Genomic DNA, 19,180 nt, shown 5'->3' with positions numbered 1-19,180 from the left:
GTTTGTCTACTTGATATAACAGATTTAATGTTGGTTTTAGAAACAAGAGACAAAAGCAGCTGTACTTCTTCATGATAAAGCTGTCAATCTTGTAAAATGTGCATGATGAAAATTGACTTGCATTATTGTAGTAGAGCAAGAACTAGTACTTGTAATAAACTAATCCTTAATGGTACATAAATATTTGATTTTCCAAAGATCCATGCCCTTTTGTAATTGGCTACAATACTGGTCCCCTACTCCAAAAAAAATAAAATAATGTTTTGAGTGAAATATTGAAAAATCAAGATTTGGGACCCCTTGTTGTGACCTAAATGGGATAAGCCTAAATAACTAGTAATAGAAAATTCAAATCCTTAAACAATCAACTTCATAGTTGCCCCCCACTAATATCATAAGGTATCATATTCTAAAGTCATAAAGTCTGTTGTAAAAGTGACTCAATGAACATAGGCTCTACTTTCTATAAGCAAATAATTACAAATTCAGAATTTAAAGATTCTAAATTCTAATATATATATATATATATAAAGTAGTTGAGTTTTGATGAATCAACAAGCACGATATATTACTCATCATTTAAGGAATGATTATTGCTCAATGTTTTTGGGTGGTTTAGCTTACAAATTACTATACTGTATATGTGGTATACATATTTATACATAATATATACACTAGTAAACTATGTTGATAAAATTAATCGATCGAACGATATATATATATTTGGAACTTTTTCAAATACTTTTTGTCTATACATCCTCACTTATCCAATTGGTTTTGGTCCTCCATGTGACTCACAAAATTTAAAGTCAACTTGTTAATGATAGGGAATTCAAAGCAAACACTATTGTTTCACTTAGCTTAGACATGTTCTTTTCTTGAATATTTTGAGCAGAAAGCAGCAACAAAAGTGTGGATTTTTTTTTTTTTAATTTATTGTATTTATAAAACAATTTGTGAGAAAAATGTCATAAGTTTTAAAATGTGTGACTCACAAAATAATTTTTTTTCAAAAGAAGTGAATAATATTTCTTAGCGCAATATATTAAAGGATCGTAGTGATATGAATAAAATTTCTTCATTATTAATCGAAAATTTTGTTTGAGCTTGGAAAAAAATTGGTGCGGAAATTTTTTAGACTTATATAATGAAAATTTAATTAATCAAATTTTAATACGAGTGTACCAGAGAAAATAAAAGAAAAATAATGTATGTAGGGACTGGTTGGTAGAAGAGGCCAAATGACCTTGGTCTCTATGGCCAATCTGCCTTTTTCTAAGGATACAAATACGAGATGGCACGTTGCTGAGCTATTATAAATTATTTATTTATCTTAGGGTTTAGGCAATAGGAAATTTAGGACCATATTATATAAATATATTCAACGAATGGGACTTCTCTATTTTTAATCAAAAGTTTTAAATTTGAGTTTTGAATATATAGTAAATTTTGATGGACTCGCTCAATTTGAATTTACTCAGAGGTGTCATGGCGAAGAAAAAAAACTAACTTGTTACTTCATCCTATCCTAAAAAAAATTAAAAATTTCAGTGTTTGATATTATGATTCGATTAATTTAGATTTGCGTTGAAAAATTTAACGTGTTTTGGCGATTTCATATTTAAAACTCGAATCGAAGGTTTAAGGTTTGAGTTTTGAATAAAAAATGCTTGACATTCTAAAGTGTAAAGTTTTAACGTGAATTAGTTAAACTTTAAAAATGGATATCAAATATGGAATGATTAACCAAAAAAAAGGAATGGACTAAAATTTCGCTATATATGGGGCACGTGGTAGTCCAAATGTGCTAATCAATGTATTTAGAATTTAGTCGTTATTTTCACAAATGTTTTTAAGGCCATCATAATATATTAGATTGTCATATTAGTTTACAAAATTTTTAAGATGAGCGTCTAATATTTTTTATGAAAACTTTAGTTTGTTCGAAAAGGATTTTTAGATTATAATTTTATTTTTATTTTTTAAAAAAGACATTTACTAAATAACTATAAAAAAAAAAAAGACATAATAAACAGAAACTTTAGGAACCATTATTGTTTCATTTGTAAATATATATATAAGGGCATATTTGAGTTAATTTGGTAAAGTACAATGAAGGATTTAATCTTCAACTATTAATTAATGATAAATTGTATTTAATCTTCAACTATTAATTAATGATAAAATTAAAACCATTTTTGCATAAGTTCAGTGATAAATTTGAATCTTTACCCAATAAAATGAAAATTAATACTTGTTTGAAGGATTAAAATGGATCATAATATATTGTTTTCTTTCTTCTTTAAATGTAGAATAAATTATGCTTCTTTTTTCTTTGCAAAAAAATTCCACATGTTTTTTCATTAAATTTTTGGTCAATTTAGCTTGTGACTTTTCTACTCTAATTTTAACTTTATTCCAAGAGCTTTAAAAACACACAGTAAAGGAATAAAAATATAAATAGATCCTTTAGAGCTTTTAAAGACCACAGAAGAAAGGATAATAGCAATTTTGGTCCTTCACTTATTAATAAATTTTTATTTCAATTATAATAATATAAGAATTAATATATTTAACTTTAAATTTTAACTAACATATATGTCTTTTGATCTCCTCATACATGAAATCTATCATATCGGGTTTGATTTTCAAATCATGTAACATCTATATACACCTATTTTCTTTTTATAATGAGACCAAAAATCATGTTATGTTGTTAGATAATCAGTGAATACATATTTCACCAAACCAATTAATATGAAGTAAACCTATACTCTAGACTGGTTCTAGACCAAAGTGATAAAAGACAAAGGATCGTATATCATATCACAATATAATAAAAATCGTCTTTAAAGAAAAAAATCTAGCCGATCTTTAAGTTTGTTATTATCAAATATTTTCTCTGTTCATCTTTACTCATTCACTATGTTATTTTGAGATATCCAATAATACTTGTGCATTTATAAAACCGATGAAGAAGTATTCATTTTGTATCTATTTTATCCTTACTATTACATACAATTCATTCAACGTTTAAATGTATGACTTATATTTCATAAGAGTGATTTGGTGAAATTGTCGTTATCATTTCTGCTTCTAGTTAATAGTGGACAATTATTATCGGACAAATGAGCTATAAGCTAAGAGGAACAATTATTAATTAATTTAGAATTTAGAGAATTTGTGAATATCCACAAGTTAAGGAATTAAAATTGAACTTTTTAAGTTATTAAAGATTAAATGTAATTAATCAGATATTATAAGGATTAAAATTAAATTTTATCAATAATCAAAGGACTAAATATGTTATTAATCCCAATAAAAATTAAGAAAGGAGAGACAGAGTGTGTGTCTCTGTATTTTCTTTCTTTTGTCAGTTTCTGCTTAGCTTCTGAAATTTAGGGTCCCTTCAAATTCCTCTCTCTTTGTTTTTTTCAGTTCTTTTACTTATATTAACCAAAGCAGAATTTTACTTTATTCTGAAAAATCTTAGCTTTTTTCACTCTAAATCTTTTCAGAAAATCATGAATGTGTGTGAAATACTCATGAAGAGACACAACTAGGGATGTTCTGTTTGTTTGTTTTTTCACCATTTGCATTATAGTTGTGTGTGTGTATGGTCAAGAAAAGCTTAAAGGTGGAGTCTTTGGTATCACTTCTAATGGAAAATTGTAAGTCTTTCATTTTAAATTTCCATCTTCCTCTTCTTCTTTTTTGTATAAATGTTTTTAATTCAGGGTGGATGCAGGTTTAAGTTATCGAGTTTATCTGAACTCAGTACTTTTGACGTGTTCGTTAAGATTATGATAAATAGTAAAGATTGTTGTAATTCTTAAAGATTGAATCTTTTGTTGAGTTCAAATCCTGGATCCCCATATGAGTTTCTTGATGTTTAATCAAATGCTGTGGCTTTTGAATTTTATTGTTGTGCAAAGTTTGGATTTTTCTTAAATTTATGTGGTTGAGTTATGTCCACATTTGAAATTTTGTGAACCTGCTATTTCTTGTTCAAGAATTGGTTGAATCTTTTTGTTCACTGCAAAAGTTTCAATCTTGCTGTAAGATCTGATATAGTACTGGTCTTTTTACATGTTGAAGCTGTGATTCTGTCATTATTTCTTCTTTTTTCTTCTGAGTTTCAGTTTTATATTCTTTTTGCACCTTTTTTTGGTTTCCTACATGAATTTCATTGGCCTTCTCTTTAGAAAGCAGCATTTCAGAACTGGGATTTGTATCTATATTTGGAGGAATAAAGTTTACTGTACATGTTTGAATCTAATTATAGGTGCGCAGAGAGGATTTTCACTAAGGAGGTTCGGAATAGATTCTCAGTTGTGTCGAGGTGGTTTAATATGCAATATATACATAATTATCAGAATTGATCTTACATATAGTACGTATTTCTCCGTCGAAAGGATTTGGATGAACCCTTTCCACTACCCCGGCTCCACCCCTAATGATAAGAGTCACATAAATAGCTCTTTTTTTATTTGAAGGAATAGTGAACTGTTTGTTTCTTTGCTATGTGGTGATTACTTGTCCAAAAAGGCAGAAGTCTAATTTCTTTTAATTTATGTTATTTTGGGGATATTTATAATTTGTGGGATCTGCTTACTTCATACCTTTTCATTTGACTTTTGAACTATCAATCCCTTCTTGTCTATACATTTCCAAATGTGAGAGTTATTAATCATATTAATATCTTCAATAATTGTGTGAGACAACCCTTTAGTCGAACTACTTCCTGAGTTCCTTTTTAGAACTGTCATTTTTTTCCTTTCCCTACTTTGACCTATGTTGCTTGGACTCTCCAAAAATGTTGCTTCAGCCGTATCGGATCTCCGCAAAAGCACTACTTTTGGAGCAGCCGACACACACCCACACACCCGTTAGATTTTTTTGAAGAGTCCAAGCAACGTAGATTTTTGACCTAGTTTTGGACTAGAAAATCATCAGAATGAGGATTAGGAGCTTACGTAAGTATACAGTTAAAACCAGTACGTCGGCTAAGATGAAGAAGTGTCAATTTCATTTAATGCTTTTCAACTTAGGTAGAAATTGACATTATATAGTTAAAGATTATAATAATTAATGTGTCTTCTTGTTTTTGTTTTGTTTGAAGAATGCTAGTTATGGTTAATAGTTAATGAATAATCTGTCTGATTTATGCTTGTACGAACAGACAATTAGATTGTCTATATCAGTACGGGCTTGTCTGGTTGCTGGTTATAGTTACTCATGATTAGTTATACAAGGCTTAATTTAACATTTAAGTATTCATGTATTATTAGTCATTGTATTAGTTAGTCTATCTTCAATCTCGCATATAATAATACATAAAAATTGACTCATAAGTCATAACTTATACTTGTTTTAATAACCAAACACCATATTTGGTGTGCTAATTCTTATACAAAGCAACTAAAAAGCTACCAAACATGATATTGTATTAGTTATGCTAGTTTTAATACATGAATAATTCCCTTCCTAATCAACGACCAAACGACCCTGTTGTGCATTAGCAAATATCTACTAGATGAGCTAATTAAAATTGAACTTCCAGTTCTGCTCTTGAATTAAAGTATGTAGATATAAGAAAGAGCTGCAATAATGGATGCAGACTACTGAGGATTACATACTAGAGTTAGTTGTTTCCAACTTATGCCACAAAGTTGACTTTCTTGGAAATGAAAGAGATGGATATATTCTTGCTTTTCTTTAACTTCCCTCTCTCCTCTCTCTCCCAACTGAAGATTCCTTCTGAAATTATCTTTTATGGGAAGTTCCTCACAACTGTTATATGTTCACTTACCTTTGTTTGTTTAAATACTCATTTGTTAATTGAACAATTCAAACTTTGAGAAGTCATAGTAGGGCCTTGTCGCAATGATGATTAAGTAGAAGGTGGCAGCAGCTATATATTATATATTATCCTCAAAGGATCAAGCTGTATCATAGAATAGCTAGCATGACTAGTAAAAGCAGGCTGTTAGCTAAATATCTTCCATTAATACACAAAAAGAGTCTGGAATTGTGTGATATGTCTGTTTTAAGGAACTAAAAGTGCATGGACAAAGGAATGTAATGTGCTACGTCAAGTACAATTGTTGTAATGTTCTGATGTGAAGTTGGATGGAGAACATTTGGTACGGAAGAATTGGTCATAAATTATAATTCACATATTTCATGGCATGCTAATAAAAAATGTTGGTTTTGGATGGACGATATGTAGTCAGATAAAGCAAGCATATTGTAGTTTGTTACCAGCATGTTGTTCTTAACCTCTGGTTTCATATATAATGCATTAGATCTCTCAGAAGACAGCTTCCAGGTTAGCAAACAGTATGTGCCATGTTATACGTGGTCAACTATGAAACATTTCATGTTTCCCTCTGAATCATTTTATAGAAACCCAGTGATTTTGTTAAGCATAGTAGTTTAAATAAGGAAATTTCTTGAAAGCACAAGGCTAATGTTTTCTTCAAATGGGTTGGTCTTGTTTTTGTACTGGTGTACTGGCACACATGAAAATAACTAGTTTTCGTACTTACCATTATCATATGGTTACTAGTTCTAATTTGAGACGGACTTGTATATGATCAAAATCTGTATTTTAACTCGATTTATGGAGGTGAAAAACTAGAATGATATGTTCTTTTAGATGGAAAACATGCCCTAGTGATTTATCCTTTTGCTTTGCTGTTCTCATATTTAACTGATATCATTGGTTGATACATAGAAACATTGGCATGATTAAACTTCATCTGGTTTTCTATTAAATTGTTGGAATTGAATTGTGAGAAAAGAGCTATGATTATTTATCTTGGTGCAAGATTCTTTCTTTGGTGCATTACTAATTTTCCCTTTGCATTTTTTCTTTTCTTGTTCTGAAGACTGACTTCTTAAACTTTAGTATGAAGCCTTATGCATTTCTGTTAATGCAGATGTACAAGACGCCGGTGAGCTTTGAGTGAATCTTATTTTGCATAGTAAAAGGAAAATGTCATTACAATCAAAGAAAGGATGGAAATCAGTCATGCCCCTCCGTCTGAAGACCAAATCATCAGCACATTTTTGTTTGCTCCCCAAAACGAAGTCGGATCGTTTTGCTCCTGGTGAGACACCAGTTTGTCTCAATGTTTATGACTTGACACCGATGAACAACTATGTCTACTGGGCTGGTTTTGGCATCTTCCATTCTGGTGTGGAAGGTAAGAGTTATTATTTAAGTGTGCACTTAGGGAAATTATCCTTTCCTTGTAAATATATGGTTCTATATGGATTTGTTTTCCTATTCTAAACCTCGATTTTACTAATCGATTAATGAGAGAATTGCATCTACGAGATGATATTTACCACATTATCATATGTTTATCTGTCATAAATTTCATTTAACTTTAATGAGATCAAAAATGTTTGTGATGCTTAAATTCAGGATCTGAAACTTGCCTCTAGGGTTATTCATGTAACGAAAACAACAACTTGCCATTGTAATCTCACAAATGGGGTTTGGGAAGGGTAGTGTGTACGCAGCCTTACCCTGTCTTATGAAGGTGAAGAGATTGTTTCTTATAGACCCTTGACTCAAGTAAAGCAGATTCAAGAAGACAAGTGAGTAAAACAAATATAGTAACGTATCAGCCATGCTAAAAATAATTTAGAAGAGAACAAGTAGCAACAACAAAATGTACGATAAGAAGCAAAGGAAACAACATGTAACAATAAAATCGAAGAATGAGACAGTAGGAGAGTAATAATATTGATAGGGGAACTAGATAATACTTTACTACCTACTAACCTTTTACCATAATACTCGACCTCCATATCCTCCTACCTAGGATCATGTCCTCGGCAAGTTGCAGGTGCGTCACGTACTGTCTAGGGTATGTTCATGTAGTATACCCTAGAACTGTTTCATTCTCAGTTTGAATCTCTTTATGATTGGTAAATATATGAGCATGCATTGGAGCTTATTCGTAACATTTTCATGTCTAATAAATATTTGGTTTGCATCACAGTTTGTTAGTAGATTTCTACTTTTGACGTGATATAGCATTTGACACCTGTCGGTTCATCTTTGCATGCTTCCTGAAGAAGATACTTAGCAATTTTGGTGCTATAGATAGCAAATAGACTAATCACCTCATTTCATCTAGAGTGTTTACTTGGTACCTGCAATCTGTTTCTCATTGAAAAAATGCAGTTTCTGCAAGTTCTTTGAGTCGATTGGGATGAACCCTCAAGGTTCTCCTAATATTACACTAGCATGTGAAACTTGAGATGAAAATAATTTTGTGCTACTGCTAAGAAAAGACACGTCTCTAACTCAAATCTTGGACGCATCAACAATTTTCTTCTATGCCTCCTATTTTTGAACTTCAACTAATGTAACATTTACTTTACAGTCCATGGTGTAGAGTACGCATTTGGAGCTCATGATTACCCAACCAGTGGTGTCTTTGAAGTTGAACCGCGAAAATGTCCAGGATTTAAGTTTAGGAAGTCAATATTTGTTGGGACTACAAAGCTGGATCCGAATCAGGTTAGAGAGTTCATTGAGCATCAAGCTGCTGCCTACAATGGTGACTCCTATCACTTGATTGTGAAGAACTGCAACCATTTTTGCAAGGATATATGCCACAAGCTGACAGGGAAAAAGATTCCAAAATGGGTGAACAGGCTTGCAAAATTAGGTAACCTTTGCCATTCCACACCTCTTTATTTTGCTGTGCCTACAGTTAATATTGCCCAGAATGCCTTCTAGCTTTTAATTATTATCAATATCTGTGGTTCATAGAGAAATAAATCCCATCTTTTGTTTCTTTCTGTGTTCCACAACAAAAATCCATTTTCCCGCCATCTTGGCACTCAAGTCTACATGCAGTATTAATTACATAGCAAAGGTTCCATTTTCCATTGGTTCAGTTATAGTACACAAATTTGGTGGCTTCTCTTGCTCTATATGATACTATTGCATATGTACGGCAAGTAATTAATCTCGAATTTCCATTTTAGAGATATATTTCTTCATTTTTAGAACACAACTTTCCTGAAATAGAACATTTACATCTCTTTAAATAGGTATATCTTTGTCCATATTTTGGTTTTCCTTTCATGGAAAGTATAGCTAAAAGCGCATTATACAATTTTGTTTCCATAAGTTTGTCAACAATATCTATGAGATTTATATGTCACTGGACCTAATCAGACCTTGAGAAAAACTGTCTTATATACTTGCGCAATCTCAAGCACTTTATCTGCTTATGATGATGCTACTTGAGATGATATTCATAAATAAAAATGATAACTTCATATTGCCATTTAGCCATTGTGGATGACTCTCACCTCCTAAATGGACAGATACATGCTCCTTTTTGATGTCCTATTTGAAAAGAAAAAACATCGATTGAGTGATCATATTTTCCAGAAAAGCTTATTAACTACTCCTATTCCATTTCGTGTTTGCATATTTTCCTTTTTAGTCTGTTCCCAAGATGTTATCTATCTTTTTCCTTGGTTGTTGTAAAATTTTGGTTTATCTAGTGAGGAACAGTTTCACTCTACGTCAAATGATCAAAACTATAAGCTTTAGGCATCTAAGAATGACACATTTTTATTGAGAACTCTTTACCCCTAATGGCATGCTCTTATATCCATAAAAGTGTTGTTGTAGCTGACCATGAGTTCCAAAAATACTTTTGGTATGTGACAGAAGTCTTTATTTCTACAATTTTATCTTATACTTGTGCCCTAATAAACACCGCGGTTTAAATAAAATGAAAGGAGTATTGTTCATAATATGGTGCTGCTCTTTTTTGTCTGCATAGGTTCAGCATTCAACTGCATGTTACCTGAGGCTTTGAAAGTTGCTGCTGTCGAAGACGAACCAAATGGCCCAGAGTATGATAGTGAGAAGAGAAGGTTGAGAAGTGCTTTCAGTTGTTTTTCTTCGATTTCAACGAGACAACAGAAGCTATCTACGTCTTCGTTGTTTCTACAGTCACCCGTTAAAGGTTGCTTACCTTCTTTGGAGTTGAGAAAGTCTACCAAATGCTCTTCAAAGGAAAAGTAAACATAATTTACTCTCAAAATTGTGAAGGCTACCCTATATGGTATTTTGAGAAAACTATAGAATGATAAAATTAACATTGTTTAAGAAGGTATACTATGTGTAATGTGGCATTGCCAGTATATACAATTTGCGCGTCCCTTTTATCTTGAGTAATTTTCTGGTTCATTCCTCGATTGATCACACGAGTATGCATCCACATAAAATAACAATCCACTTTACACGCCGCTTTACTAAGAGATGCAACATGTTGAAAAATGTTCAACATTGTTAGGCAATATGTGAGATCATATATGCTTAGTTTTGCGTTCTTCAAGGATTGAAAAGAAGAAGAGGTGAGTTCATCTGGGCTGAACTCATTTTTTCACAGAGAAAGACAAAGCTTTACATGATCGCGTTATATTGTCTAGTTACCGTGATGAAATTGTGTTATAAACAGCTTGTTACTTGTGCACTCCTTACCCACATAAGCTCACTTTTTGGTGTTATGAACTTTGGCATAATATATTTGATCAAATTAGTTCATCATAGGGAGAAACCCAAGAAAAATGTGATGCTAAGAATTACTGGACCAAATTTACAGAACATGAGATGATAACATCAATGGCATCTCTGAATGACAATCTTCAACAGCATATAAAATATATCAATGGCATTGCATCTTCACAACACCCACCCACCCACCCAACAACGGCGTCTCCCACCAGTGACAATCTTCAGTAGCATATAAGGCATACAGAAAAGAGACGCAAAAAGAGAAATAAAGATGTGAGAAATGATATTTGAGATAGTGTTGATGTGCCTCCAACATACTTGATTTTCTGATCTTTGAATACATTTAGCCAAAAAAACAAAAATGAACAAGAACCTTTAGTACTCCTGATAACCAAGTAGCAGGTGAAGAGGCGGCTTTAGTGTCTAGCTCAGGAGCAATCGTCAAGGAAAATTAGTGGGGAGTCTATTCACATACCGGAAGAGAGGGAAGACACTAACCTAACCTTGGGAGTTACATTCAACCCAGACAGCAGCACTAGCTGCTACACTGAATTCACCTTTTCGGGTGTGTCAAAACGGAAGGTAAAATGAATAGGAAACAGAGATAATTGAGCATGTAACACCACTGGCTGTGGCCAAAGAATGTTGTCCATAGGTCCATTTTCATTGATATAGACACAAAGAATGCTTCATCTGGATAAGCTATCTTCATATAACTTTTGCAAATAATAGAATCACAGAATGAATATACAGATGGCGAACCCGAATTATTGTTGACAAAACAAACCTGCAGGAACACCAAAGAGATTCTTCAGATAAACAAATGTCCAAAGATGCTTGTTAAAACATTGCCTAATTGTCATGTAACACAGGATATACACAACACATACAACCTCTCAAACTGGAAACCTGAACAACAAATGTCCACCCAGGATTATCAACAAAGACAGAACACCCAAATTTTCTTATTTTAGACAACCGCACTGTCATTATATTCAGAAACAACACAACTAGCATCACACTTGGACTAGATATCTTTTTCAGTGCCCAGGCGATGAAATTATCAATCGTCTTTCTGATGGAAAACAGTAGGCATGCTATTATTACCATTGAGAGCAGCATGATATACTCGCTTCTCTGCCAAACCAATATCTGAAAGTAACAAATTACCCTGCAAGACCAGAGGAATGAGATCATCAATCCGCACACAAGTATACAGAGGATTGAAATTACCCTGTAATAGATTCATTTATTTACTTTGCATGCGTAGGGAGAACATAAGGGGAGGTAAAAAGAATACTACTTCTATAAAGATAAGCATCTGTTGTTTGCAGTGCAAAGATCATGATATTTTGCTCTTACTTTCAAGGAATACAAACATAAGAGCACAGAAATAATGGGTTGTGAAGGACTCCTTTTTTCTAAACAACATTTCTAAAGAAAATTTCAACGTAAGCTCAATAGAGGACATAGCTTGCCATCTCCAGATTGCAGAGAAATATATCCACTTTCTACAAAACCACATCTTATGAGCAGGAAGCATTGAATGAAATTTCATTCTTACAAAATGGTTAACGAACTATGAAGTATGTTCCTCTAATTGTAGTGGGGGAGAGGGGCATAAAACTAGCAAATCATATTTCTAACAGGTCTCCAGATTTACTTCATGTTCCTACTCTGCAAATATGAAGATTGAGCTTGTCATTAAGGTAAAATTGCATCCAAAACATACCTCATGAGCCATCAACCTCCGAACATTCTCAGCATAAAGTCTAGGGTCATCCTTTTCTTGCTGAGAAGGGTAGTAAACAGGTAACCAGGTTGCCTCCACGTAATTTACAAATTGACAGAGAAGGAGAATCACATGCCGAGCCTGCAAAAGGAATTGCATTTTCATCCTAAGAATAAGAACCAGTCTCATAGAATTCATGACTTTATTTAACAGTATAACACTGATTACTATAACCAATTATTATAAATGTAACCAGTTGACCACATAATTAGATGCATACAAGAACTTTTGTGCAATCAGCTGTATATTCATCTATCAGAACAAATATTCAGGTATTGGATACTAAATTTTCCTTGCTGTAACGCTAACTTGGTGCCATAAAGTTCATCTAAAAATCTATCATTTGTCTATTTTGTGGTAAAGAAATCAAGATCCCGACAAAGTAGTACAATTCTATGATCCGTATCGGTATTCTGTTACACTTAACTGTCAGAACAGGAAAATTATAATGTAGTATACATTTGCACAAAAGCAGGAAAACAATTAATACATGCCTGAATGCAAGAAAATGGTAATTCTTAAAACCAAAACAAGAAACATAACATGTTTTAAGATGAACAAAAAAGACAATCATTGGTGTTAGGAGGGAGCATGAATATTAGCCTGTATCTGTAACAAAGCACAGTATTATGAAACTGAATCATTCACTGAAGATGGAGTACTACCGTATGACAGAGTGTCCCTAAAACGACAAAGCAAGCTTCAAATCACCAAATACTTACCCCAGATATAGAGTCCCATGCAGGACTTAATCTCTGGTACGGATATCTTAGTATCACAGGTTGCACTGGAGCCCCTGAGAGAAATGCGCCACTCTTGAATGGAAGGAGAAAATCACCATTTGTGGTTGTGCCCTCTACAAGGAAAAATATAACAGATCAAAACAGTAGTAAACCATGAGAAGTCGATTTTTGCAAGAGAATCTAAGAAATAAATTAAAAGCTCTAGCTTAAAAGCTGGTCATCAAACTAGCTTTAAACCACTTTTTGGCTTATTTTGGTGTTTGGTCTTTAAACCAAGTGCTTTTAAACTAAAACAAACCAAAATATATTATATAAACACCTCTAACTTATGGCTCTTCAGTATAAAAGCTCTTTAAGTTTGACCAAATGTTTACTTTATTATCCCTTAACATTTTTACAACCCCAAAATATCCTTCAGCTTCTCTTTCAAATGTACACCGAATCATAATGTTATGAATGCTGATTCATTTCATTCTTTGAAGCAAAAAAAAAAAATCCAAAATCAAGTTTTTGACGAGAGTTCTTGAAATGCTGGACGTCAATCACAGATCAAGTCTATAAAGGTAGAGATTTTTAAGTGTATTAAAGAAGTCTCATATTACAACTATACCCAAAGTTTAGATATAATAGAAGACCAAAAATAATTTGACTAAAGAATGTTTGAATTCATTAAACAAGTCTAATAGATTCTTGATCTATCAACTCAATGAACAACTTCACATCATTCAAATTAGTAAAAGCTTTTACCACAAAAAATTAGTAGAAGAAGATCACGTCCATGACAAAACGAATAATGTCCGGTGAAGTACAAACAGTAGAATAGTTTTAGGTATACTCATAACATTAAATAAATGCCAAAGATGTGATATCCCTCTCTATCTACCTCTCTTTCACTCTGCAAAAGAACCATTGCTCATCTATTTACTGATCAGTGTTAAGCAGAAAAATATTGGTAGAAGAAATGTGCAGTAAAATGTGAGACGCAAGTCAGTCAGTTGGTGCACTAAAAGCAACATTGACCTGGAAAAAGCAGCATGATTGGTGCAGATTTGTTCTGGTGAGCTTCACGAATCCTTTCATTTACAACACCTGCAATGTATAAGTTTAATACCAAGGATATGGCAAAAATTAAAGCTGCATTCCATATGAAAAGGAGAAGAGGGTAAAGGAAAAGGGGAAAGCTGGAAAGAGGTAAAAACTATATGATCAAAGAATATCCTACTGTACATTCCAATACAAGAGAAAGGGCTATATTTTTGCCCTATTCAGCTTGCTTACAACCACTATAGAAAAGACACTGAAGATAAAATCCGTACTGCTTTTTTTTAGTCACCTATGTGTAAAGCCTAACACTGAAGTTAAATACCATTAAGAAGAGGGTTCTACTACATCTATGGAAGTGTCATGGTGCAGAAGATTTTACCTAGAGGTTTCCGGACACACCAAATCTATATATAGCAATAAACGTTTCCATGACTCCAAAATAATTTTGTAAAAGAAATTCAACCGCCTTGATTGGAAACGACTCCCTCTATCACATTTTATCTAACTTCTTTTCTCTAAGCCTGATGTTTAAGATACTATTGTTTTCTCTTGTATACTATATAGGAGTGATGGAATTAAGCCAATGGTTTAGAAGTTTGCAAAGGAATTACCTAAATGGTTTAATAGTAGTTTAATGAAACAAATATCAGTTAAAATGTAAAAAGTCACCAATTTGAATCCTCAAAACCAAGTAAAAATTGTATCATAACTAATACGTTATCAAACATCAAGAAATACAAAAGTGTCATACATATAATCGAAGGTGTAAAAAAGGTATCCTTCCCCCATCTTCTAAGACAAGAAGGCTGCAAAAGCTTGCATGATGTAAAGTGAAACTAAATTATCATTCTATATTTCTGCATTCATTGTGTGACTTGGACAAATCAATAACGCAGAGTTCTATACAAGACTACTTTCTCTTATTCCTCAAACAAACGAGCTATATTATTGTACAAAATCTAGTGCAATATCTTTATTACCTGAGACACCTTTAAAATCAGGTGATTTAGATTCCCTCTGGACATAGACACAGCCAAGGCACTTGCTGGAAAAAAAAATCAACAATCACTAACAATTATATGGAGTTTGTGATGATCCATCAACTCTTGCACACCAAGCATATATATGACATGCGAGCATATGTGAAAAGTTCAATATATCAGATTCACGTATTGTTCGAGAGGGTAAGTGAATAAAAATTATACTTAGATGTACTATCATAAATAGTGTATGAATAAAAAGTCTTAGATTTAAGACATTTGACTTCAAACATTCCCTCTATATCTTCTTTAATGTTTTCTCTTTCTTTCAACAATTTGATACTAGCAGATAAAGGAATATGTAATAACCACTAATAAGTACATTGCATATATTAATAAATACTATAACTAACCTGATTAGACCAACCAGAGGAAGCTTAGCCACTGATCTCTTCAGCAATAAAAACAAAAAGAAGCAAGGTCAGGAGATTAAGCAAAGTGTGCCAAAAGTGGCTCCATCGAAACAAAAGATATTGTCTCAATCTCATTTTACCAAGATTGTAAAAGAAGTCACAGACCTTAGCAACAAAGCTAGGAAATGAGCAAGACATGTGATACAATATATCCAGGTACGAAATGTGGTTTGACACAATTGCCCCTGGTCTTTCAAGTTCTTCAGCCTGCTGTTTTGATCCATCCTGACAAAGAGAAAAAAATGTATCACGTCACATGTCAAAGCAGGTGAAAACCAGGAATATTAGTTAAACAACAATTTAAGAAGAAAATTTGTTCACAAAACCACAGATGAAATGAGTCAACAACATAAGCAGTGTAATCCCATAAGTGGGATTTGGGGAGGGTAGGATCTACGCGGACTTCAACCCTACCCTTGGTGGGGTAGAGAGGCTGACCTTGAGTCGATCGACAATACAGATCAATTGAACCAAACTTCTATAGGTTCGAGTGTATAAGCATAAGATTACGTTATAACATTGTTTTATTATGAACAAGAGTAAGTCCATGTAAAATTGCTAGAAGTTCCTTCTTTAGTGTGAATAAGCAGAAAATAAGGGTACAGGGCAGCATTACTTTATGAACCAGTAAAGGCACTTAATCATGTAAAACTGCTAGGTACTCCTTTAACTGGTTCAACTATTTTACTCAACCCAAAAGTAGGGGTAAGATCATCAATGACCAATTGTTTATCGCTTCTCCTTTTTTTCTACTTGTTATTCGATTGCATATCCTAGTAATTCTTCTGCAGCACTTACCCAACGGCCAACACTATGCAACCCTCCCTCCCTCACCTCAACACACACATCCATCCCAAATATCTGGGCAACCAAAATAAATACCAAAACTTTTAGGCTTGTTCCCAATAAAAAGAAACTTTTAGTAGGAGCAAGCAGTTTCAACTTATGCATGCCCAACTTAAGTGATGTACCACAAGATTGAAGTACAAAAATCAACATTCAATAACTACAACTAAATCAGTACATACAAACCTTAAACTAGTGGGGTAGCCTTTATGGATCAACATCCATTCCATTAGGAAACCCTTCACCCAACCCCACCCCTTTTCTTTGGTCAACATTCACTAGAAGAAGAAAAAACAGCACCTAAGCAGTAATCATAATTTTTAAAAGTTCTCCTTATGTTTCAATTTATACTTCTTACTTTCCTTTCTAAATATGTTCAAAAAAGAAGAATGTATTTTTCCTCTCTTTTTGTAACTCTTTCAATTCCAATTTTCCATGCATGTTTAAGCCTACGAGATTAAAGCACACTTTGGTAAATTTGTGCAAATAAAAACCAGACAAATAAATTGAAAAATACTAGGGAGTACCAAAGTAAGCTCCTTGACTTCCCTGATCTAATACATGGAGATAAATGAGTATTCCAATGAGTAAATAAACACAAGGGCAAGACAAACTACTTGGAAATTTACGCCTAAAAGTTAAACATCAAAATTTAATATACCTCATTATTTGAGTTGCCATTGAGATTAATAGGCTGATAAGTTTCCTGTATCCAATAGAATCCAAAAACGAAAAGCATAACTCTTGAAAGAAACATCCCACTCTGCATCATAACAGTCCTTCTCCACCCACCCGTATGTGCATAATCCTCCTGCTCATCCTCGCGATTCGGAGCCCAAAACGCTGTACAAATCTTACAAATCAAATAATACACCACCAAAACAGTCGTTGCCCCAATAACTCTCATCGGAACAAGCGTCACCAATGCAATACCCAAAAGCACCTTCTCTGTCCATGGCAGTTCGCCCTGACCCATTATCCCATACACATCATGCCTCACGTATGGCGCGTACTTCTTCTCTAATTCCTCAATACTAGGGCTAGATGACTGCGATTGAACTTGGAGTTGAGGGTTAGTCGGGTCGGGTTTCAAAAGCGGACGATCATCTTTAGTGGATCCTTCATCAATGGATTCGGGTTGTGATGGTCGGGTTGTTTCGGGTTGAGGTAATTTCTGGAGCTCGGACTCCATTTTTTCCGGTGCCCGGTGATTGATTCTCAACGGGATGCTTTTATCTTCTTATTCTTCTCTATTGGATAGCCATTGTTGTTAATGCTTTATTCCAGAAAAAGCCATTTGTTCGTAGATCTGGGTAACTATAATTTTTTTCTCTACAGAAAAAAAAAAATAAAAAAAGAAACAATTTCAATAAAGTATTAAAAGTTTAAATTAATAACATTTTCTCATCACTTCTTTTATTATAACTATAATTATGTCCCTAAAGTTTACAATATTCCTATTTCGCTTTAATTTGTTTGTCTTATTAATTCGTTATTTTTTTAAAAAAAAATTATTTTCTTCTTTGGTAATTTTTTTTATTCTATATGACATGTTAAGAACTAAAATCACAAGATCGTGATTTATTATATTCTATATTTCTTTTGTGAGGTTCAATAATCTAATTTAATTTTTTGAATTATGTGTTAGTGACATATATCACAATTCACAAATATAATAAACTAGTGTACTTAGCCGCGCTTTGCGTGGTTATGAAAATGATTAAAATAAAATTACATATTAATATCAATAATTACTTTAATAAAAAGAATTTTTTTTATCACATAATTTTATAGAAGAGAAACTATGAAAAATATTTAGATTAAATATGAAATTTATTTAGAACAATATATGTGAACTTCAAAAAGTTAAATATTAAAAATAAATTTTATAGAGAAAAAGGGAAGGTAATAAGAATTGGGTGATATTAGAACTACTTAAATGTAAACTTGTGATCATTTTTTTCTTTTTTATTTGAGATTTTCTTAGTATAATTTATATATATTTATGTAAACTTTACATCTAATCGTTCTTTTATGCTTATTTGTGATTTTATAAATTATATTTTTAGTATAATTTTTCGGCAATGTATAACTCGGATTACTATTAATAGTTAGTATTCATGACTATATAGTTAGCCAACACTATTATAAATCATTATCCACAATTACTATTACTTGTCCTCGTCATGACCCAATCATCACATGTTTTAATTATTTTTATTGTACAATATTAAATTAATTTAATATTTGTATTAATGACTTTTTAATAATTAAATTTTAAATAAAGAAAAGTTTAAAAATCTTAATTAGTTAAATTTCATACTTATTATTATTATTATTATCATTATACTTAGGTTTAGATATCCAATTATTTTTGGGACAACTTATATTGGAAAAAAATATAAAATTTTAAAAATAACATAAAAGAGAACAAAAGAGAGAATTAACTACGAAAAAAAGATTCAAAAAAATGACATACACAATTCCTATTTCTTTTAATTTTATTTGGCTTAAACACAAAATATTAAAAAATATTTTTCACATTTTAAATAAATATTACATTTAACATAATAAATTTCTAAGAATAAAAAGTCACAGTAATTAAGAGGTAATATGACTTTGAACTTTTGTAACATAATAAGAGTAATATTTGTACATTATTACACTAATAAAGAACATTAATTATAGAAAATAAAATATAAACAAATTAGAGTTATTGAGACAAATATTTTATCATA

The 19,180-nt window shown here is 32.3% G+C and overlaps 2 protein-coding genes across 4 annotated transcripts; one reads left to right on the top strand and one right to left on the bottom strand.

Moving 5' to 3' along the window:
- Positions 1–3,327: 3,327 nt before the first annotated feature.
- On the top strand, positions 3,328–10,225 carry LOC101252386 (deSI-like protein At4g17486). 2 transcript variants are annotated; one of them, XM_004238186.4, is made up of 4 exons: positions 3,328–3,671; positions 6,945–7,211; positions 8,406–8,693; positions 9,828–10,225. In XM_004238186.4, exons 2-4 carry the CDS (start codon positions 7,001–7,003, stop codon positions 10,070–10,072), a joined length of 744 nt encoding a protein of 247 aa, XP_004238234.2. In that variant the 5' UTR covers positions 3,328–3,671; positions 6,945–7,000; the 3' UTR covers positions 10,073–10,225. The 2 variants fall into 2 exon arrangements, with proteins under 2 accessions (XP_004238234.2, XP_069153546.1); XM_069297445.1 differs by lacking the exon at positions 3,328–3,671 and adding an exon at positions 3,692–4,342.
- Positions 10,226–10,545: 320 nt separating this feature from the next.
- On the bottom strand, positions 10,546–17,848 carry LOC101251880 (lysophospholipid acyltransferase LPEAT1). Of its 2 annotated transcripts, XM_069297444.1 has the most exons (9): positions 17,104–17,830; positions 15,702–15,821; positions 15,537–15,574; positions 15,124–15,188; positions 14,120–14,188; positions 13,079–13,212; positions 12,297–12,437; positions 11,672–11,735; positions 10,546–11,351 (listed from the first exon to the last, which is right to left on the bottom strand). In XM_069297444.1, exons 1-9 carry the CDS (start codon positions 17,632–17,634, stop codon positions 11,332–11,334), a joined length of 1,182 nt encoding a protein of 393 aa, XP_069153545.1. In that variant the 5' UTR covers positions 17,635–17,830; the 3' UTR covers positions 10,546–11,331. The 2 variants fall into 2 exon arrangements, with proteins under 2 accessions (XP_069153545.1, XP_004238232.2); XM_004238184.4 differs by lacking the exon at positions 10,546–11,351 and having other exon boundaries at positions 11,359–11,735; positions 17,104–17,848.
- Between the last annotated feature and the right edge of the window lie 1,332 nt (positions 17,849–19,180).

Source organism: Solanum lycopersicum, chromosome 4, assembly GCF_036512215.1.
Source record: "Solanum lycopersicum chromosome 4, SLM_r2.1".
Classification (NCBI taxonomy): Eukaryota; Viridiplantae; Streptophyta; class Magnoliopsida; order Solanales; family Solanaceae; genus Solanum; species Solanum lycopersicum.
This window is presented reverse-complemented; position numbering and strand designations above follow the sequence as displayed.

Bases quoted from the DNA above. Each gene is read 5' to 3' on its own strand.
- LOC101252386 (XM_004238186.4), top strand. From the start codon at position 7,001: ATGTCATTACAATCAAAGAAAGGATGGAAATCAGTCATGCCCCTCCGT. The intron at 7,212-8,405 runs GTAAGAGTTATT...TTTACTTTACAG, and splicing joins CTTCCATTCTGGTGTGGAAG to TCCATGGTGTAGAGTACGCA. The intron at 8,694-9,827 runs GTAACCTTTGCC...TTGTCTGCATAG, and splicing joins GAACAGGCTTGCAAAATTAG to GTTCAGCATTCAACTGCATG.
- LOC101251880 (XM_004238184.4), bottom strand. From the start codon at position 17,634: ATGGAGTCCGAGCTCCAGAAATTACCTCAACCCGAAACAACCCGACCA. The intron at 15,575-15,701 runs GTCTGTGACTTC...TTATTGCTGAAG, and splicing joins TTCCTAGCTTTGTTGCTAAG to AGATCAGTGGCTAAGCTTCC. The intron at 13,213-14,119 runs GTCAATGTTGCT...TTTTCCTTGTAG, and splicing joins AATCATGCTGCTTTTTCCAG to AGGGCACAACCACAAATGGT.